The sequence below is a fragment of the Tribolium madens genome, unplaced genomic scaffold, assembly GCF_015345945.1.
Source record: "Tribolium madens isolate multiple individuals breed KSU strain unplaced genomic scaffold, Tmad_KSU_1.1 Scaffold_91;HRSCAF=231;Tcas5.2_LG7, whole genome shotgun sequence".
Taxonomy (NCBI): domain Eukaryota; kingdom Metazoa; phylum Arthropoda; class Insecta; order Coleoptera; family Tenebrionidae; genus Tribolium; species Tribolium madens.
Window position 1 is genome coordinate 19,054,912 of NW_025401063.1, and position 22,834 is coordinate 19,077,745.

The 22,834-nt window shown below is 30.9% G+C and overlaps 3 protein-coding genes across 5 annotated transcripts in view; 1 reads left to right on the forward strand and 2 right to left on the reverse strand.

Moving 5' to 3' along the window:
- The first annotated feature begins 46 nt into the window (after positions 1-46).
- On the forward strand, positions 47-11,106 carry LOC123011016 (pyruvate dehydrogenase (acetyl-transferring) kinase, mitochondrial). Its single transcript, XM_044408263.1, has 6 exons — positions 47-304; positions 9,348-9,740; positions 9,789-9,974; positions 10,025-10,200; positions 10,291-10,515; positions 10,568-11,106. Exons 1-6 carry the CDS (start codon positions 202-204, stop codon positions 10,748-10,750), a joined length of 1,266 nt encoding a protein of 421 aa, XP_044264198.1. The 5' UTR covers positions 47-201; the 3' UTR covers positions 10,751-11,106.
- Positions 11,107-11,151: 45 nt separating this feature from the next.
- LOC123011020 (dihydrofolate reductase) lies at positions 11,152-12,136 on the reverse strand. Its single transcript, XM_044408266.1, has 4 exons — positions 11,928-12,136; positions 11,541-11,826; positions 11,381-11,490; positions 11,152-11,325 (listed from the first exon to the last, which is right to left on the reverse strand). Exons 1-4 carry the CDS (start codon positions 12,008-12,010, stop codon positions 11,235-11,237), a joined length of 570 nt encoding a protein of 189 aa, XP_044264201.1. The 5' UTR covers positions 12,011-12,136; the 3' UTR covers positions 11,152-11,234.
- Positions 12,137-12,490: 354 nt separating this feature from the next.
- Positions 12,491-22,834, reverse strand: part of LOC123011628 (synaptic vesicle glycoprotein 2B-like) — a 57,839-nt gene continuing 47,495 nt past the window's right edge. Inside the window, exons 1-7 of one of the 3 annotated variants that reach the window (XM_044409164.1) lie at positions 20,877-20,986; positions 19,865-20,159; positions 16,912-16,963; positions 16,064-16,451; positions 15,542-16,010; positions 13,055-13,806; positions 12,491-13,005 (exon numbers count right to left, since the gene is read on the reverse strand). In XM_044409164.1, the coding sequence (XP_044265099.1) occupies positions 12,825-13,005; positions 13,055-13,806; positions 15,542-16,010; positions 16,064-16,451; positions 16,912-16,963 (1,842 nt within the window). In that variant the 5' untranslated portion in view covers positions 19,865-20,159; positions 20,877-20,986 and the 3' untranslated portion in view covers positions 12,491-12,824. Of the gene's footprint in view, positions 13,006-13,054; positions 13,807-15,541; positions 16,011-16,063; positions 16,452-16,835; positions 16,964-19,864; positions 20,160-20,876; positions 20,987-22,834 lie in introns of those variants that run through there. The other 2 variants (XM_044409163.1, XM_044409162.1) reach the window with 2 other exon arrangements.

A 22,834-nucleotide genomic window follows, 5' to 3' on the forward strand; every position in this document is an offset into this window, starting at 1 on the left:
TCGACTTTCGATTACAAGATGGCGCTGAATGTGTCAAAATTTTGCAAAATATCGAAGTGATAGAAACTTTGCTATATTCTCATCGCAAACAGTATATAAAATATCACACCGACAAGGTCATTTCAGTTTTGTTATGAGATAGTGTGATTCAAGTGCTGTGAGATAACTTCTGAATAAAATCACACGAGTTTTTAAGCGAGAATGAAACTGACAGCGAGGGCATGTCAAAGCATTGCAAAAATGCTGGATTTTTACTCCCAATTCAACCCGTCGCCTTTATCTATCAAGAAATTTATAGATTTTGGTAAGTTTTATAGCATAGGGAGCGGGGTTTATTTTAAATGCCCTATTTTTAAACTAGATCTAGTTGTTTAAGGTTAAGTAACTTCGATTTTCGTTTGTTAACTAGGATAGGGATTGTCTTATTGTGGTTGGCAGGAAAATCAATTTTCGATTTTCCCGGTGGAAAGTGTAGGCGGAGGCGTAGCACGTGTTCATTTCTCTTTTTATTTCAAGAATCTGATTCTTTTTAAACAGATATATATAAACGAAGATCTTTCGAGAGAACGATTGTTTTTTTACTAAGTAGGCTGTGGATACGGTCAATGATCTGCAGTCCTGCGATCAAGGACATTTCTCCTGCTGGTAAAAAACAACCGTTAATATGAAAAGTGTCTTTATTTTATAAAAATAATTGGTATTAATTCATCTATCTAATGATTGGTTATTATACTAATTAAACGTGACTGTTTCATCATAATTAATATCCAATATACGATTTTAAAAAAAATGAGAATAAAAAAAATGTATGTACAGTTGGAGACAAAATACTTTGGTCATCAATGTCACTTGAGTGACATCAAATTGTAAAGCATGCTTTAGGACTGTAAACTTTATTTTTAGCACCTGTCAATCATAGTTGACAAGTTGTATGTACATATTTTTGATAGGAATATAATAGTTGTCATTAATTTGAAATTGTCATTCATTTTAACGTTAAAGCTTGAATTACATTAAACTGTCAGAAAAGTGACGACCAAAGTATTTTGTCTCCAACTGTACGAGATTCGTTTTTGGTTTCTTTTTCGGTATTCAAAATACCTACAAAGCAAATTAATATTAAGGGAGGTGCAGGGAATAAAGTATCTTCTTGCACAAAAAGTGTTGAAACATGTTTCGGGCACTAACTAATCCCATCTTCAGTCTAGATTGTTAATAACAAAATGCATATAAATTTATGAAGATTGCAATAACATTTTAAAAATTTTTCTAAAAAAGTAAAAGTGATCGTGGAAGTGAAGCTTCCTCGATCACAACATTAAAACAAATTTGCTTCACTTTTTTGTGAAAAAAACTATTCCCTGTACCTCCCTTGAACCACATAAACTTGCACTTTGTACCCACTCATGGAATCCTTTTATTATAAATTAATTTTACTCAAAAATAAAAAAATAAATCGTTTCAGGGCTTTTTATTTTTTGCCTTTTAATTTTTAATATGGAAGAATTAATTCTATTTTATTTTAAAATAAAGTGAAATTTTACTGCGCGTTTGGTATTGTTTTATTTATAAATAGGAATGATGAGTAAAATCTGTACGATGCCACAAAAAGCAATATGTTGTGGTAGTTACGACCTGTTAGAACTCAAGTACAAGTTTGTTTAATGTTATTTTCCAGTTTGTAAAATCCCTGACAATTTATCATCAACTTATGCTCTTTTGTACTTTTTTAAATTTAATAATTTACTCTTATATTATAATTATTATTAATGGTAATTCTAAGCATAAATGTTATAATAGCAATAACAGCACTTTCTTTTTGTCAAAATCTCATCTAGTGTTGTAATTAATTGAATTCGAAACAGATAATTATTATAAAGCCGAAACGAAGTGACATGGCATACATATATTCAAACAAATTACTTAATTATGAATAAAAAATAGTAGATTATGTACTATTTTAGTAACATATTTGATGATGTTATTATGTGTTGCTTTGATATAATGTAAAAAATATGATTTTATTTTTATGTAGAACGCATTTTGACCTATGGCGAACTGTTGTGTAAGTCATTTCGATAAGAAATCGTTGACTGTTGATCAATAAAAATACAAGTCAAGCTTGTTTCTTTACTTGTGTAAAAGAATATACAAGCTGCGCCAGAACTCACGTCCCAGAGAAAAATGCCATGTAAGATAAGATACAAGGAACATGAAAAACTGTTAAAAAAATTCTGTCTATAAAAATTTCGAAGTTATGAGAGTTTAAATTTTGCACTTTGATTCTATTTATTTCTGTTGGAAAAATAATTTTTTAAGTTTTTTTGCTACAGACTTAGAAGAGGAAACAAGGAAGCTGTATTCTAAATTGTAACTCTGTTATTTGTGGCATTTATTGGTAATTTTTTTTTGTACCTTTACTAAATGATTATAAAATAAAAAACATACACAAGATCACCAGTATCATTAAATAGACATAAAAAAGTGTAAAATGTAAAAAAAAATTGACAGAATTTTTTAAACATTTTTTCCATATTCCTGAGATATTTTAACTTACTTGAAATTTTTCTCTGGGTCGAATTCTGATACATTTAATTTTGACGTAAATTTGATGTTTGTACGAAATACTCACGGAATTACGAGTATGTGATAAAGGTTATGACTTATGTCGTACGTTTTCAGTCCTATTGATCATTTTAAGCTGGTCTTTATTAGATTACGATTTAGAATAATATTTATAAGTGTGACACTAGAATTTATTATACAGGGTGATTCTTAAATAGACCGACAAAATTTTGTCACAGCTTTCGAAGGATAAATGGAAATAATCTGTACCCTTTTTACGATGATATTTTTTAGGGGCAGAACCCCCTTGATCCGTGCCACTTACGGCGTTTATGAATTGTTGCAATGATCAAGTACATTTTGATACCATGGTTTCCACTACCTGTGCGATCAAAAAGTCTGTCTATCAAGCAAGCGTAGAAATTTAAAACGTATGTCTGTGGAAGAAATGTCACAATGACAAATGAGAAATGTCAAAATATTTTTTATGTAAATTATGACAGGAAACCGTGGTAAACGATTTTTATGAATAAACACCAACAAAATCTTATTTTAGTTTGTTTTAAGACGTTTCATAGAATAATTCAATTAGCTCAATATTTTAATTTTTATAAAATAATTTTTTGACATCTAGATAACATACGAACTGCCATGCAACATACGTCCTCAACTAGGACGCCTACTTGATAGAAAGACTTTTTGATCGCACTGTATTTACGAACACATCAGTGGCGTACGCTTTACCTGGAAAATAACTTTAATAAATTTTATTTGGAGAACGGTTAAACAAAGAATTTTTTGAATATTTTTTCCAGCATGTTCTCATTTGATACTACCAAGGATAAAATTTTGTCGGTCTACTTAAGAATCACCCTGTATTGTTCCAAAATGTTGAATAAAGTTCGAGGAGTTGCAGCGTAAAATCAAAAAAATAAATAAATTGAGATTTTAATATAAGATAAGATTTTAATGTTCTGTTTTTAGTGTTTTAGCTTTTTAGCGAACTCCAGTTTTAAAAAGACTATTTGGTCGATCGACTTCTGGTATGGGTAAAAATATGTATTGCAATTTTCTAGTACGAGTAAATTTTTGTAACAACATAGTACTCTGTATCTATTTTTTTATAACAAATAAATGTTTTCTTTTTATGATACAACATGCAATTTGATAAGAGCAATTGAACATTGTTCGGAACCCTACAGTAAACTTTGTGTTTCTAGAATTCCCACTGCCACTATATGTATTTTTCATTCTTATCAGACGAGTACAATTGAAATTAAATTGTGTCATATTTTATTGACAAGCATAAACATTATTTTATCGCTAATGTGTGCCAACGATTTTATCAAACAAAATGAATAAATAAAGAAAATGTATTGACTTAACGGAAATTCACCAAAACGTTTGATTTCTCGTTCAGGTGTTTACAGTATATTATTATATGAGCAATTATGGCAGCCATTATTCACAAAGATGATGTAAAATTATCTGAATGAATAGTGTCCATAGTCGCGAATGTGATACTAGATATGCTTTTTCTACACCCATTAAAGAAACAAATTAGACTCAAATTTGATAATTTTGACACTTCACTGTCACACGAATTGATTTTCAGCCACAAAAAGAATTAATGACAGTTAATTTAAAATACCGTGCGATTAAAAAAAAATAGAGTAGGCGGTGATTAAAGTCCTTCAAATGGCAATCCTGTTTTTTGACATCAAATGTCAGCGAAAACTTTGACAAAGTTGCGTTTTATTCCTTTTGAGTGAAATAATGTTCATTTTAGAGCAGAAAATGTTTATTGCTGTAACAGAGCAAAATGGTGTATGGTCATTTTCACTTTCAGTTTGTGTGAAAAATTGCCAGCCCAGATTCCCAGCCAATGTGTTGCCAACTGTAGAATTTAATCGATCCCTACTCTAATTTATTTTTTATTTGATCGCACGGTATCACAAGTTCAACGCAACAGTGATTTTTGAATTTGTATTGTGATTGGCCGGATACAGTGAATTATAATTTAATTTAAATTTTTGACAAAAAACAAACTTGATTTTTCAGCACAAAAATAACTATTTATAATTTTTTTACATCCATTTAAAAATACAAACGACGTGATATGCAGTTCTTTTTATATTATTTGTTTACAGCATATTTAATTGGAAAGTAAAAAAAACTCGAAAATGGGAACCAATTTGTTTATGTAGTCATTACAACATTTTTTTCAAGGTGTTTGTTGTTCTAGAATATCTTGTTTCGTAGAACTGTTACGATTGTTTTGTAAATATTTAATCTCTACTGCGAGAGGAACAAATATTATTTCAACTTATTGTCTAGAAGCTCTAAACATCCTAAATGTGATAAGAATGTTATTTAAGATAAAAATGTTTTTGTAAATTATGATAATTATGCACGCCATTTTCTCTTTTCATAATAAAGACGTTTTTTCAGCGTCGAATTTTGTCAATTTTAGCAAATATTTTATTCATAAGGTGTTGTTTTCAGTTTGCATATTGACCTTTGACGTTTTTTGTTATGTGATACAAAAGAAAGTTGTGAACTTAGACTAAAGAAATATTTTTAAATCATTTTTAACAATTGTTGTACATGTGTATATTCTTCTTATGTTAAAAGGACCTTTGATTTCAGTTGTAAACCGGCACCTCCACCATTTTTATCTAACTGTTATTGAAAAATTTGTTAATTGAATGTTCTAGTTTTAGTAGATTACTTTATTTATGGAAAAACTTTAAATGTGACTTGTATCTTAAAATTAAATCACATCGACCAATAGAGAAATACTTGAAAAATCAAGCAGTTTAAGGTAATTAATTCAGTCTAGATGATAACGTAGCACTATCATAAACAAACATTTTCGGTAATAATAAAGCGTAGAAAACACTTAACTTCAAAAATACAACCTACGATAATTATTGCGATTATTGATTAGATAATTTAGATAGATTCACAATTTTTTATGCAATTTAGGTTTCAGTTAAGTAATATTAAAATAAAATACAAACCGGAAAGTGGAGCAATTTTTATTATTTCTGCTCTATGGTTATTCTTAAAATGATCCGGAATAAACCAGATGAAATTTTGTCATCCCACTACCATTTAATCGAGCTCACAATCATTTTTTGCATAACAACAAACCAGTCATCCTGTGTTGGTGAGGGGGACCTTAGAAACAGACAACATTAAACTCAGTCAACAAATAGCAATGGACTTTGTACTCATACGTAAGCGACTGCAAACAGAAATAAACACAAAGCCGGAGGAGATCCCGTCATGTGTTGTACTTTGGCCTCGTTATTGCTTTGTTTTTTATTTTATTTCAACGTTTAAAGGAGATAAGGTTTATCATGTCATGTTTTGTTTTAGTAATTTGTTGATTATATGTCTTGCAAAATACCGCGTATATAAATTGACACAAGGTTAATCCGATGACCATATTTAAACCTTCTAGAAAACTGGAAACCTTATAAGTGAAAATGTATGCATGGATTATCATACTAGAGGAAAAATGTTGTAAGCCTTGCCTAATTTTGTAACAACAATAACAATACTTTTTATTGTGCTTATTAAAATGTTTCATCAATTTGGCCTCGTTTTTTATAACTGTTCCCTCATTTCCGCTTTGCAATTTCCAAATTTCCAGAATTTTTCTATGCAGTTACGTGCATTTTTGGAGCATTTCCAATACCTCAATAAAAATAAAATCGTCGTATAAAAAGTCATTAACATTGACCATAACCTTGTATGTCAATTCAATGTTTTTTATGCATACTAAAGAAAATATGAGTACAAAATATTATATCCAGAAAATGTTGGATTCGCATGAATGAACTATTTGTGAGCTTCAATCACAATTTTTACCTATTATTAGATTAAAACGTAAATTACACACGTCAACAGTGCAAAGGTTTTTGGGAGCTTTTGCCAAATATTTAGAGGCACGACTGATCAAAGTCCTAAAAAAATCGCTCCACTTAAAATAAAACGATAATTAAATTTTTATTACGGTGTAATGAATAATGAGTTCTTGGCTTACTTGAACTTTTTGCGCAGAATGATTTGTGAGGAATAATAATGTTAAATTTCTTAATTTGTTACTAAAAATTATTATTTTTTTAAGCAAATTAGATAGAACCAGAAGGAAATAGTAGGTATAATCTGTATTTTTATTATTTATCATTATAACTGTCAGGGGGTAGTTTTAATTTTTGACTTTAGTACCAAAATGTCAAAAGCTATGAAATGGCAAAAACATACGGAGCTCATGTCATGTTCTTGATTCACACCACCTCTACCAGCAAATAAATTAAAAATTGACAATTCTTCTATTATTCAAGATACAATTGCGGACACGGAATTCGGACGATTTGTCATTCGACTAACATAAAAATGTAAAACGGGCCTTATGCAAATAACCTCACTTTCGGTTTGTCTGACACCTGGAGAAAAAATGACATCAAATCAAAAAAAATTATTGAAATTATATAAAAACATGGCATTATTGTTTCAACTAAAACTTTGAACTTTAATTTCAAACGTCAATCGTAATGGCAATAAAGCGTGGCTTACATTGACATTTTTTGGACTGACATAAATTTCATGTCCAAAATTTCGTGTCTACAATTGTATGAGAAAGACCAAAGGCGTGTCACATAATTTATCCAAATAAATAATGGCCATTATTTCGAGTTGAATATTGTTTTATTCTTCGACACTGTCAAAATTTACGTTTTTTTTTCCTATGTAAGAAAGTGTTGACAACTGTGTCACATTATTTTTAACACATTTAAAGCAAATTTAAACCTTGTTGAGTCTAATTCGAAGAATAAAATTATGTATTCAACTCGTCTTCGTGTAAATCGGTTTATTCCCCTCGTGGATGATAAAATCGTGAAATAAAGCGGCCAATTTACACTCAAACTCGTCGAATAAATAACCATTTGAAGTTTATCTTCATTAAAATTAAAGTTTTGAAAGCTCTCTGATTTTTATAGCTCATTCAAAAACGGTTTGCAAAAACTGTATGTGATTGATTACACAAAATAACTCTTTGTGTCATCATTTTTTCTTAAACAGTTATCTTCAAAATACACGGCTCAACAACTAAAGTGGATATTAACTGTTTTTCGGAAATTTGAAATTAAAATGTATGTTAAAAGTACGGAGAACTACATACAGGGTGCGTCAGAACTCGCGCCTTAGAGAAAAATGCCATATAAGGTAAGATACCAAGAACATGAAAAAAATGTTAAAAAAATTTTATCTATAAAAATTTCGAAGTTATGAGGGTTTATATTTTGCACTTTGACTCTATTTATTTCTGTTGGAAAAATAATTTTCCAAGTTTTTTTGCTATAGGTTATTAAAAGAGGAAACAAGGAAGATATATCCTAAATTGTAACTCTGTTCAATGTTATTTGTGCCTTTTATTGGCAAATTTTTTGTGTTTTTATAAAATAATTGTAAAAAAAACATATACAAGGTCATCAGTATCATTAAATAGACATAAAAAATGTCAAATGTCAAAAAATAAATATCAAATTTTTTTGACAGATAGAATTTTTTAAACATTTTTTCCATGTTCCTGGTATCTTACTTAAATCTTATTATTTACTTAAAAATTTTCTCTGGGGCGCGAGTTCTGGCGCACCTGCATAGGTATCCGTAGTTAAAAGAATAGCAATACATACTGATTAATAAACACGATTTCGAAATTTGTTTTTTCGTTTTATTTTATTATATTTTATATGCCCTTTTTCTTTTCATTTTAATTGTAGTGGTGTTTTTACACTGATTATTTTCTTCAGTTCTCAATTTTGACTGCGAATGGGTAGAAATTTATTTATTTTAACTGTTTCTTTTTATTAATATACCTACATTGAATTAAAAAATAATAAATAAATTACTTTCCAATATCCCTTCAACTGTTGAGCAGTGTATAATTTGCCTAATTTAAATAATAAACAAATTTAAATAATAAACAACTAAATTAAGAATTTTGCTGAGTAATATGTATTATAACAAGTTTATCTGGATATCTGTTTTTTGCATAAAAATAGTGTAAAGGTGAAAACTTTAATGAAAATGGATTTTGCTTGTTTCATACTGACATATCAGTATATCGAACCATTGATACCGCGATAAATATTATTATAGATGAATTTTTTCTTACACTTGGCAGTTTTATATTTGTTCCGAATAATAAAGCAACACTTAGAAGAGGAAAAACTTGGACTGGACAAATTATTTGCAAAAAAATGCGTACTAAATAAACTTAAATTTTATCTGTCACTGCTTCAACTCAACTTTCTAAGTTGTTTTTTTGCATTATTACAGAAGATAAAAGATAGAAGTAGTAAAATTTGTAGCAAAATTTTTAAAAGATAAGGATGAAGTTCTAAGCTAATGACCTGTAAATTATTTGGCAGACTATGTATATCCAGGAACTAGAAATACATATTTCGTCAAGGTTAATCTAGAAACAACAAAATTGTTTAAATCCTTAAGTAAGCTTCCACGAGGGATCCTTGTTTCTCCTTGAAATAAATTCCGCTAAAAAAACTCAGAAAATGGGGACCCTCTGCCAAATTATTTTCAGCAGGTGTTTAAAACTAGTTCATTTGGACAAAATAATTTCACAGCCAAATTACTCTCCAAACTATAAATAAACAAGTATAATAAAGCTATCATTTAAAAAGATATTTATTTTATTGTTGAAAGTGTCGTTTGATGGCTCAATTAAAACAATTTATTGTTTTTTTTAGGTTTGAATGCATCTGAACAAAAATCCTTTATCTTCTTGCGAAAAGAATTGCCAGTCCGTTTGGCCAACATCATGAAAGAGATCGCCCTCCTGCCTGAAAATCTCCTCCGGATGCCCTCAGTGGTGGCCGTCAACGATTGGTACATTCGTAGTTTTCAAGAAATAATCGAATTCGAAAAGAAGGAAATCAACCATGAGACCCTCAATTACTTCTGTGATAGTTTAGTGAAAATCCGGAATCGACATGCCGACGTGGTTGAAACGATGGCTCAAGGGGTACTCGAATTGAAAGAGTCCCACGATGTCGATCACCAAACAGAGCACAGTATACAGTATTTTTTGGATCGGTTCTATATGTCAAGGATATCGATTCGAATGTTGATCAATCAACACAGTAAGTGTGTGGAGAGAATTAAATTTAGTTTGATTATTGGAATTTAAGCACTTCTATTCGGGGGACAATTGGAAAATGCACCTGGGCCCAACCAAAGCAAATACATTGGCTGTATCGATCCTCAGTGTGACATCGTAAGTGTTATTAAAGACGCCTACGAAAACGCACGGTTTCTGTGTGATCAATATTATTTAGCTTCGCCAGACTTAATCATCAATCAATCACAACATAATGGTAACATTCCAAACAACGACTTGTTGAAGATATTTAACATATCTTTCCAGAATTGCAACAAGAAGGACGAATTAATATCGTTTATGTACCGTCACATCTTTACCACATGTTGTTTGAGCTGTTCAAGAATGCAATGAGAGCGGTTATGGAGTATCACGTGTCTAATGACAAGTATCCACCAATCACGGTCACTATAGCCAAGGGGAAAGAAGACATTTCGCTTAAGGTTTGGTTTTATTTTAGTTAATTTTATTTTCGGACGTGTAATGTAGCAAGTTGAAGCAATCGTTTTGATGCAAAATTACTGTTGACACAGATGTCGGACCGAGGAGGGGGTATCGCCCGATCCACCACGGAGCACCTGTTCAAATACATGTACTCGACAGCCCCCCAGCCCAGCAAATCGGACGCACATACAGTTCCACTAGCCGGTTACGGTTATGGTTTGCCCATTTCGAGATTATATGCTCGTTATTTCCACGGAGACCTTGTTTTGTTGTCTTGTGAAGGTGATGGAACCGATGCCGTTATATATTTAAAAGTAATGAATAAACACATTTGATGATTTGCATAACGAAGTTTTGTGTTTTTAGGCGTTATCGAATGAAGCAAACGAATTGCTTCCAATTTTCAATAAAACCACATCGAAATTCTATAGAACGGTGGTACAAACAGGTGATTGGTCTAATCAGGCTGCTAACGTGAGTCAGAGGACGATCAGTACTCACTATAAGAAACACCAACTTCCGCAAGAATCAATGACAGGGGCTATATAGCTAGAGGAGTAACTTTTTAGTTAGTTTAGATTTAGTTGGACGGTTTATTTAAGGTTAAAATATTGGTAAATGCATGTGTGATAAAATTTGTTGCAATTTAGACTGAAAAAATTAGTCGTTGCTGAATTAATATACTTGAAAAGCACGTATTTGCATGAATGTTGTGATGTATTAAATATCCATGTAATGGAGAAAAGTAACTAGAGCTGTTATCTAATGTTAAGCTTATATTTTATAGACCGATAGGTCTCAAAATATCATGTTAATAAATTTTTAGAAATTTTAAGTTTGTAAAAATGTATATAAGATATTTAAAGAAATTATTTTTAAATTATGTATTATATTTATGACTGAAGTTTAATTTCATTATTTTGATTTCAAAAATGGTTAAAATAAATAAATTACTTTTTAATATTCTTTTACTCAAAGTGCCTTAATTTTAATCATACAAAACATTAGCAGTACGCAAAGTACAAGTATATTTTTAAGCCTTATTAAAGTCAGGATTTTCGTATACATGATACACGAACTGAATTCCATTTTCTTCTTGGATTTTCTCAGGGACCCTTGGGTCACTAAAACACAAAATTAATTAATGATAGAAATGAAGTATTCTTTTGTTATAAATACCTAACTTTGACTAAGTTGTCTTTCATTTTTGGAAAGAAAGTATCACAGTCAAAAGTTTTGAGAACTTTTGTTAAATACAAGCGATGGAAGTATTTCGAATTCATGGTTGCCTAAAAGACTATTTTACATTTAAAGTTGTATAAAATGAAAATATTTAAACCTCGTATATGTAACTTCCCCCAATTACCCACACATTTTCATACTGTTGTTTAAATTTCTCATCTTGAAGTTTGCTTATAACTTCATCCAAACTCTTGAAACTGAAACAATCTTTATAGCCCTCAAGATTAACACCTGCACGTGACATAATAAAATTATATCTTTGGTTTAAAGGTTTAAATTTGGGAGGAATTGCATCCCATGTTTTGCGCCCCATGAGCACAACATTTTTTTTATTCGCATCACTTGTTTGTGTGGTCATTTGGGAAAAATAAGCCAATTCGGACCTTAAACATTCAGATCAATTAGAAACGTAATATTTGCTATATCACAAAGCTTTATCCTCAGTAAACAAGATAATTAAGAATTTTTACCATTTTTTACTTACTTGAGGCGCCAAGGAAGATCATTGTTCTTTCCTATGCCCATATTTTCACATGCCGCAGCAATTAAATCGAACTTTATCACCATTTTCTTTGTATATTGGTAGCTAATACAATTGCAAGGTGTTCAAAAATTCAAGACACTAAAAGTTATAGTGGGATAAACAAGTTTCAAATGCGATAAGAATTGCAAACAAAATAATCAGCTGTTAGAATTTGAAATTGGTACAATGCGCATGCTAGAGAGTAGTTTTACTGGTTGCTAGTACGTCTATGAAATAAAAAAAATCCTCAGAAAAGAATATTTTTATATTTTGTTCGATCAGTGTTTAAAGAGAAAAATTTTTGTGAAATTTCTTCCATTCATAATGTAAGTGATTTGAGGAATAAAAAATACCAGTTATTTTATTTACTTGTAATTCTTTTGAACAATTTTTTTTGAAAATCTCATAAAAACATTCAAATTAGGAAGAATGGACTATTTTTGTGCAATTTTATGTTAGTATTAAAGATGACATTAAAATTCAATTTCCTTGTGTGGGAGATGAAATAACATTTAAGAAAACAGTGAATTTTTAAGCGGGATTTATTTCTTCAACAATTAAAAATAAATTACAATATTGGTAATATTTTCACTAACCATGAGGACAATATACGATCTTTTAATCTTTCATTATGTAAAAAGGGTTCCAAGAATTATAATTTGACTTGTTTCCTATGCATCAGGCATACATGGATTGATATGCAATAGCTTGAACTTTATGAAAAAAACTAACTGTTTAGAAAATAAAAGCGTATTATAATTGACGCATCTATCTCATCTAAACACTTTAATACAAGGTGATTATCGTTTTAAAAATAATATCACAGACACAATCTACAAACAGATCGGGCAAAAAATATTACAAAAGAACTTTACTGTTGTCTTGTATCTTCAAGGACAATAAAGCGGCCCCAAAAGTCAAAGAAATGGTGATCACAGCGGGGAACATTAACATTGTGTGACCAAACATACCATAGATGGGGATGGCACAAAGGGACGCTAAATGGAACAAACTGCGCATCATACCATGAGCGGTACATCTGGAAAAAAAATGTTAAAATACTGACCATTCAGTAGTGATTTTTATACCTTAAATGGCATGGATATCCTTCGACTACCACCATATTAATTGCATTTACAGCACACATTAACATAATTTTGACTGTCAACTCAATAAGTGTCACAACAAAAGTATTCGTCCAAAAGAAAATGCCAATACATGTAATACTTGCGGTACCCATGGTGGTAAAAATGATGGGTGGTCTTGATGCAGTTTCTAAGATGAAACCCATAAAAAGCAAAGCTGGAAACATGGAACCTGCCCATGCTATAGTGTCTTCGTACAAATCATCCAAATAGATGTTATAATCAAAATCGACAATGCAATCAGATATCAATGACATAAAAGTATTATTGCTCAATGTACAATTGAGAAAATGGTGATGGGTGAGGTCAGTATCGACAAACCTCGAATCTTTAATGGTCGAGTTTTTGAAGTAAGTAATGGACGACTTCACATTTATAAATTCGGCTTCGTCAACAGTACAATTCAGAAATTCTACATGATTCAAGTTGATATGTTTGAAGGTCACATTTTTGAAAAGAGTGTTTTTATATTCAACATTTTCTAAAGTACTGTTGAAAAGAACTCCTGTGAAATTTCTATCAAATATATAATTTCTTTCCGCAAAATACTCTTGATCTTTAATTTGTTTAATCATGGACGTGGAAAAATTTGATATTCCCATGTAGGTGAAACCCACGATAAGGTGCAAGGCTGCTAGAAGTAAAGTTGTGCGAAAGTGTGTTGGAGAAGAGATGCGTTGAAAAGCTTCCCGAAACTATTAGAAAAATCAACACGAGTGAAATTGACTTTTTAAATTATACAGGCCGACAAAAAAAAGTCATGTCGTGACCACTTGACAAATTATATATCATTTTGTTCGTCTCAGTGAAACAAATCAAATGCACTAAATAATTTTTTTCTAATTTAAATGAATTTGAAATACTTTAACTTTAAAAAATCATTACTCAGTAACTATTAGGCCGATTTCCTTCAAATAAAGACCATTCCAAAGTATAAGAAAAATGATATGCAATTTGAAATTAAATATTAGCGAAGTTCGAAGTAAATCGAAGTAATCTAAGAAAAACCCTACGAGTAATTTTTTTCTTCTTCATAACCATCGTGTAGAGCATCTCTTTATTAGTTCAAATCCAAATTTTCAAAATAATATACCGAGTGGTTTTCAAGATATGATTTTTTGAAGTTAAGATTTGATATTCAAGCATTGCGTCATATAGGAAAAATGCATGTTAATCTTACTTACAATTGCATTTTTATAAAAGTATTTGTTTTAAGACTCTTCTTTTTCTTAAAAATGGCCAACTGCACCTTTTTTGTTCTAATTAAAATAAACAAAAACTTTTTGTTTACTTAAAACAAACAAAGAGTACCAGCGTACAAATTAAAGCAAATAAAGAGTTTCTTTGTTCTAAAAATGACCACTAAGCACTGAGCAAAAAGGATCTATAAGTTTAAGGCAATATCCTTAAATATAAGGGCAAATCCTTTTCAAATCAAATCACTTTCCATTCAGATTCCGACTTGTTCACTTTGTTCTAGCTTTCTGAACTTTTTTTGAACGCAATAAGTCAGTTGCTTTGTGTGCAACTGTTATCACAACAACTACTACCAACAAGTTAACTGAAGCTAATCGTAGAATGTACCAACAAAATAAATCAGATGACTTATTGCATTCAACATCACTCGAAAGTGATTAGGAAGCATTTGCTGAGAACATTTTCAAAAAAAAGTTCAGAAAGCTAGAACAAAGTGAACAAGTCGGAATCTGAACAGAAAGTGAGTTGATTTGAAAAAGATTTGCCCTTATATTTAAGGCTAGTGCCTTAAACTTCTAAATATTTTTTGCTTATTGATCAGTGGTCATTTTTAGAACAAAAAAACTCTTTATTTGCTTTAATTAGTACGCTGATACTCTTTGTTTGTTTTAAGTAAACAAACAGTTTTTGTTTGTTCTAATTAGAACAAAGAAGATATAATTGACCATTTTTAAGAAAAGAAGAAAGAAAACAAATACTTTTATAAAATTGCAATTTTAAGTAATATTAACATGCATTTTTCCTACATGGCGCAATGTCTGAATAGCAAACTTTAACTTCACTAATAAAAAGACTAACTAACTAATAAAAAGATGCTTTACACGATGGCGACAAAGAACAAAAATTACTCGTACGGTTTTTCTTAGATTTTCTTAGATTACTTCGATTTACTTCGAACTTCTTCGAACACCGTTCGAAGAAAAGTTTACCAATATTCAATTTCAAATTGCATATCATTCTAAAGGGCAAGTCCATCCCTTTAGAATGGTCTTTATTTGAAGGAAATCGGCCTAATAGTTATTGAGTAATGATTTTTTGAAGTTAAAGTATTTTAAATTTATTTAAATTAGAAAAAAAAAAATTAGTTCAAAGTGAGACGAACAAAATAATATAAAATTTGTCAAGTTGTCACGACATGACTTTTTTTTTGTCGCTCTGTGTTATAATACTTACAGACTCTAAACCATGTCCAAACAGATTTCTCGAAGGGCTCATGGGTCTCTCCCTGTAGGCACTCCTTCCTGGCAGCTCCAACTCAGTTAATCCATATTGGGTTCGTGCTTTATTCAACCTGTGGAGCCTCTGGTACACGGCCAAAGCTTCAACTTCTCTCGAAGCTTCCAGAAGGTACCTCGGCGACTCAGACGCCCAAATTAACCCAACAATACAACCAAGGGTGGGAAGAATACTCAAAATGAGAAAGCGATGCCAAGAACTCCAATGTTCTCTATTATCTTCGACTATTTCAGCCCCGCTAGTAGGCATGGTTAAATGGGCGATCAAAGATGTAAAAATAGCCCCCAAGGGCCAAAACGAGTACAGCAATCCTGTGTATCGAGTCCTAGTGGCCCGCGAGCATGTTTCAGACAAATAACTAAACGTCAACGGAAACGCTCCTGCAACCCCCAATCCAGAACAAAACCTAAAACCTTTCAATAAAATTCTAGTTTGTTCTCAAGTCTTGTGAACATTTACCGGGCTGTCATAAATGTTCCGTACGTTGGCATCACTGTTGCAACTGCAGAGAAAAGTGCAGCGACTGAAAGAGCACTAATTAGAGCTCTTCGACGGCCTAGATGGTCGCCAAGGATGCCCCACGCGAGAGACCCTCCTGCAAGAGCCAAAAGAGTGATGGAAACCAGCCATCCTTTTTTGTGCTCGTCTATGCACAGTTGGAGCTCCGCAGCTGGTAGGATGTAGCCCAGAATGGTTAGTTCGGAACAATCGGCGGCAAGGCCAAGGCCTAAGACTAAGGCTAGGAGGAGTTGGGCTTTTCCCACAGCTGCTTGTGATAAGGCGTCTTCGTGGAAACCAACAAGGGCTTCGCCATTGTGGCTGGTTCCTGCGGTGCTGCCTGATGACACTGAAATGATAAAATCGGAAAGGTTAAGGCCGGACAAGGAGCAGGGCTGAATAATTTATTATTAGGATTGTAAACAAATAAGTCGAAGAGTTGATTAATAATGGAGCAGGGAGGACGAATAGCGGAATGAATTAATTATTAAGTCGCGCAATAAGTTTGTCCATGCTTGCATGCTGGAACAGGTGATGTTGTCTCATTTCAAAGAAAAAAATAGCAAAATAATTTAACATTTAAGACATTTAACAGTTGACAACAATTGACAAAAAAATTCTCAAGAAGGTTAAATATGTTCAATTAAAATTAAAATCTATTAACTACTTAGGTGAACAGAGTAATTGAAAGGATGTGAATTAGTAAAAATTGGGAATACGAAAGGACACATACGTCGGGATTCGTTTGGCCCATTTTGATTCTGTTCCAACGGAGGTACCAAGCATGCGGATTCCTCACACATCCTTACCCCCTGTTGTGCGCCGGTTTATGGTTTCGTCATTACCACTCTCAACAACCATCTGAAATAGGACGATCAATTAGCTGGTTAAAAAATTGTACCTTGTTAACCTTATGCCAAGTTACAAAACGATTTGATTTTGTAACTTATTGATTAGTAGCATTAACGCGTATAATGTATGCAACAATAATCGCAAGATTGTCCATGAAGACTTGAATTAAGTAAGAAGTGTTTTTCATGATATGTTACGATGTGAAATATCTTTATCACGATCTTAAAAATACAAGAGAAAAACTATGAGTGATGCATTTTTGCGAGAGATTTTTGATTATAATAAAGGGATATTATTTTCTTAGGTCCTGTTCTCTCATAAAGTTTATTGTTATACTAGCTACATGTAGCCGAGACATGTACATGTTTCGACTATTTTTAGATAGCCATCTTCAGGCAATATTATTTTATTCACTCCCGAGAGAACAGGACCTAAGAAAATATTTTTCCTTTTTTATAAACAAGAGAAATATTTTTGCTTCAGTAAATAAAAGGTTTAAAACTCCAATTTAGAATGAATAATGAAAAATATTCCACTGTTTGAATAATTGTTTATTTCGTTAAAAACGCTAAACGTATTTTGTGCATACTATTTTCTGTGAACAGCAACTTTCAATTAAAACGTTTAAAATTTATAAATAAATATCATTAATGGTAATTTTAGCATGTTGTAGACTTTTAATAATTATTGTAATTTTGTATTAAATTTTTTGATAAATCTCTCACAGTTTTTGATGATGTTTAAATAAATATACAGGTGCGCAAGAACTCGCGCCCCAGAGAAAGGTAAGATAACAGGAACATAGAAAAAATGTTAAAAAAATTTTATCTATAAAAATTTCGAAGTTATGAGGGTTTAAAGTTTGCACTTTGACTCTATTTATTACTGTTGGAAAAATAATTTTTCAAGCTTATTTGCTATTAAAAGAGGAAACAAGGAAGCTGTATCCTAAATTGTAACTCTGTTCAATGTTATTTGTGGCTTTTATTAGCAAAATTTTTGTCCTTTTACTAAATAATTGTAAAAAAACATATACAAGATCATCAGTATCCTTAAATAGATATAAAAAAATGTCAAATGTCAAAAAATAAATGTCAAAATTTTTTCACAGATAGAATTTTTTAAACATTTTTTTCATGTTCCTGCTATCTTACCTTACTTGGAAATTTTCTCTGGGGCGCGAGTTCTGGCGCAGCCTGTATATTAGGCCCATAAATAACGTTTTTGCTTGTGAAAAGTTCCTCCCATCTTTATAAGATTTTTTTTTTGCCAAACCATAATGAACTAAATAAATATTAGGTTATGTACCTAGCTCAAATTGGGGCAATCTAGTTAGGTTTTTAGTGAATACTGACACCTAACTAAATAAATATTATCCAAAAAAACTTATATCTTAAATATTTAGGTGCTTTCAAAATTCTGACCTTTCTGATTGTATGATTGCGAATAAAAAAATTAAAATGTTGTCTAACTAAAAAAATGGTGGATTATTATTTTTTTAGAGTATATAGGATAGAAAAAGAATAAAGGGAATTAAACTATTGCATAAGTGCTTAAAAATACTCCTAGTGTTTACGAACGAGTGTACTTTTCAAAAGCTAAAGGTTTCGTTATTGATGTTTTCTTCTGGTAACTACTTTACTATTTACCAGTTTTTTTTAATTTTGACTATAATAGTTACTTTAAAACAGTGAGTAGCTTATTTTTTAAAGAGACATCTACTTAAAAAATGGATTCAGTTTCGATTTATAAGGTGTCTATCTAATGTAAAAAAAACTATGATTTCAATTACAGGATGAAAATATAGATATTTATAAGTACTTATACAGGCTGCACCAGAACTCGTGAAAAATGCCATGTGAGGTAAGATAGCAGGAACATGGAAAAAATGTTAAAAAAAATCTAGCTATAAAAATTTAGAAGTTTAAATTTTGCACTTTGACTCTGTTGGAAAAATAATTTTCCAAGTTTTTTGCTACAGGCTATTAGAAGAGGATACAAGAAAGTTATATCCTAAATTGTCACTCTGTTTAATGTTATTTGTGGCTTTTATTAGCACCTTTACTAAATAATTGTAAAAAAACATATACAAGATCATCAGTATCATTAAATAGACGTAAAAAAATGTCAAATGTCAAAAAACAAATGTCAAATTTTTTTTGACAGGTGGGATGTTTTAAACATTTTTTCTATGTTCCTGGTATCTTATCTTACCTGAAATTTTTCTCTGGGGCGCGAGTTCTGGCGCACCTGTATAAATATAGAATATATGTAAAACTCTTTTTCCTCTGGTATAACTAGTCTAGAATATATGCTTTGATCTAGAATTCCCAAATATTGTTTTTTAGAAATTTATAATTTATTTATTATATTATTATTTTTTGTCATTTATTGGTTATAAAAATTTACTAAGCTCATAATAGACAAACCTTAATTAATTAGTAGGTACTTGTTTTGTATTTACGTGCGTTCCTAATTATTGAAACACTTTAACTATTTAAAATTAACTATAATTCAATTATAATTCTAATTACAGGAAGCACGGTGTAGTTTACCAAACCCATTAGATACGATGCACACCAAAATAAACTTGAATTGTCTGTATTATTCGATTAAGCAAAGTTTACCCACACACAGTTTACGAGCTTGTAATATGTTGTTCTAATTCTTTCATTAGTAAAAAGCTTTCGAACTAAACATGAAACAAAAGCAAACGCAATAAAGAAACAAAAAGATATTGGTGGCATAAAATTAGAGAATTGGACTACAACAAAACCCGCAATTCTACATAAAGCTTTGAATTTTAATTCACTCTCTGCGTGCTGAATTCCATCACTCGTAATCAACAATAGGCATTTATTATACATTTTAAAAATACAAACAAACGACTCTCATCCACATTAAACTCACCTGTGGTAGGTTCAGTAAACTAGTAAATGGATAGTTATTGCAAAAGCTGCGAATGTCACGCTACTGGACACAATATCGATTCAAAGCTTCTCTTCCCGCGATCAATAATGCAAAAGCTTTGTTGGCTCACGTAATGCACCCTTTACACTGTACCTTTGTTGATTGTTTAATGAGAAAGGACACGTCCAGATCGAATCGACTACACGCACCCTTTGCTGCATTTGAATCGAAAACCGGCCCTTCTGCGCAACAGCAAAGGGGCGCTTTTATTACCTACGTAACCTTTAGTTTCAACCTGAAAAAACCAACTTTAAGTAACGCCAGGTAAAGGGAGGTCATACGGAAAAACACCGCTGTTTCACGATTCGATGAAGTTCAAAGGGCTGAAATTTAGATTTCTAACGTTTCAAGGCTGATATAAAAATTATAAAATAAAGCAACTGCAAGAAAATCGCGTGTTAAATATGAATTAATTAAATGTCATTGATTAATAAAATGGAACGACGTTTAACAGATAAGCTCCGACATGAGGTAGATACGAGTAGATAATCAGGCTATTAATGCATGACAATGTTTATCAATTTTTCGTGTTCTAAGTTTATTGCTGTTTTGGATGTCTACACTCCTTACGTGTTGTAATTTTATATACGTTTAATGATGGCTTTTATAAAGTGATTATTCGACACGCATGCTTTTAACTGATGATATACTTGCATAATGGACAAAGTTTTATTCTTGGCATTATCCTCACAAGAACTTTTATTACCAAAAGCAAAAGGGTATTACGGAGGAAAAAAACAAGACTTACAAGAATTGCTTTTTCTTTATAAAATTAGAAAGCACAGAATTCTGAAAGTACCAGAAAATTAAAAAAATATATAAGTTTTTTTGTATATTTATTTAGTTCATGATGATTTGACCAAAAGTGCTTGGCAAAATATATCATAAGATATATAAAATTTATATTTTTGATTATGGGCCTAACCGGTTTCGCTTATTTATTTAAAATTACCATTTATAAATTTTAAATGTTTTAATAGAAAGCTGCATACATATTTTTTATTGTATTTTTCTGTTCATTTCTAGAATTTGTTTTCGGTTCACATAAAATAATAAGCACAAAATACGTTTAGCGTTTTTAATTAACGAAATAAACAATTATTCGAAGAGTGGAATATTTTTCATAATTATTCATTACTTACACACTTTCATTGCTTTTCAGGAAAACACACAATTTCTATAAAAATACTCACCGACTAGTAGACTACCAAAATCATATGGTTTTGTATTCACTAAATGTATTCACTAAATTTTACTTTTATTACAAAAATTATAAAATAAAAATAATAAATCGTTTTTGTCAGCAAAAAAAGTAACATAATCGATTAGAATAATACAATCATACAGGGTGAATAAAAAGTATAAAAAGTAAAGTGCTTTAAAAAGTGTGATCGTATTTTAAGAATAAAATTTCGTTTTGTTCTTGAGTTATGTGATTTTTTTATCAAAAAGGCAACTTATGTGAATTTTTTTTATAAAAATTGAATAGGTATAAATCCTTAGACCATAGCCTTCATGAAAAAAATGGTAGTGGGTTGCCATTTAAAAAAAATAAAAATTTTGCGAAACTCAAAAACAATAGTACATTACAGATGAGGTGGTAAATATGACGTTACCCCGAGTGCTCATGTATACGATCGAGAGCCGCCAGCCTTGAGATCGGATAAAGCACAAGGGGTAATGCCATTACCACCGAGGTTTGTATGCTATTTTATTCACAATCACAACATCATTTTAGTCAAAAATTTTAATAAAATAAAATTCTAATCAAGTTAAGGTCTAAACGTGGTAGACCATCCAAATTGATTTTTGACATTTCAGGAATGTCAAATTGTCAAAGAAAATATTGAAATAATGTGTGAATTTGATATTAAAATATTGTTGAAATGGAGCAGTGTGCTCCCTCAGAAGTAAGAGAAACTGCTACAGAAGCAATTAAATACTAATTTAGCAAAATAATATGCGTAACTTGATAATTTGAAAGAAAAAATTCTCGGTATTTTTGTAATCTTAACGTTGGCAAACCTGCATATTACCGCCCAAGAGATAAAATGATATTACTGACATGTTTACGGTAGACAAAAATACGGATGCTCATTTTACGGTGAACAAAAATACTTTGGATGTTTTTACTTTGAACAAAATTGAGTTCTCCCTGTCGCACCATCCTCGGTAACGTATAGTGTTTATTTTTCCTTACAGTTTTCATGGGGTGCTGCATTTTGGATGTCCGAATAGGCAATCTCCGAAACTAAGAGGTTTAGCCAAAAAGGAGTGATACATTCTGGGGCTCATTTGTTGAGAAAATAATATGGGTTAAAACCGCATCTCGCTATCGTCTTTTGTTTTCGTCTTATAGACAAAAATTGACATTTTGGCGAAATCTAAAAAAAAATATATCTTCGTTATTATAGAAGATAAAGATTTGAAATAAAGACATTATAGAGGCACTTTTTTACGTAGAATTTAATAACGTAGTTAACAATTTTTTTCAGTTGTTTGTTTAGCCGTAATAAAATATACTTGTATTTTTTAAATGGGAATCATAGGCGGCTATGGCAATTTTGAAAAGCTTATTTTTTTCTGATCTAAAAAATATACATTTGTAACAGAATATTTTTTTATAATTATAGTTAAAAAGTGAAATACATATTTTGTTTGATAATAGTTGGCCATGGAAAAACTATTTCACTCCAAATGTGTAAATAATAATCAATAAGAGTTTTGTGAACTGTAAAATAGATGAAAAAATTGATAAAATCATAAAAATTTAAAAAATACGATACGTTAGAAGTATTGAACAAATATGCGAGCGCCTCAGAACAAAATTATTACATATTTCTAAAAAAAAAAAAATATGGAAAACAAATGTGTCAACAGTCAAGTCAAGACAATTACAAAAAACATTTT

Excerpts from the sequence above, each read along its gene's own strand:
- LOC123011020 (XM_044408266.1), bottom strand. The coding sequence starts at position 12,010 with ATGGTGATAAAGTTCGATTTAATTGCTGCGGCATGTGAAAATATGGGC. Across the intron at positions 11,827-11,927 it reads GATCTTCCTTGGCGCCTCAA|GTCCGAATTGGCTTATTTTT; the intron begins GTAAGTAAAAAA and ends TGAATGTTTAAG. Across the intron at positions 11,326-11,380 it reads GACAACTTAGTCAAAGTTAG|TGACCCAAGGGTCCCTGAGA; the intron begins GTATTTATAACA and ends TTTGTGTTTTAG.
- LOC123011016 (XM_044408263.1), top strand. The coding sequence starts at position 202 with ATGAAACTGACAGCGAGGGCATGTCAAAGCATTGCAAAAATGCTGGAT. Across the intron at positions 9,741-9,788 it reads AATGTTGATCAATCAACACA|CACTTCTATTCGGGGGACAA; the intron begins GTAAGTGTGTGG and ends TTGGAATTTAAG. Across the intron at positions 10,516-10,567 it reads ATGCCGTTATATATTTAAAA|GCGTTATCGAATGAAGCAAA; the intron begins GTAATGAATAAA and ends TTGTGTTTTTAG.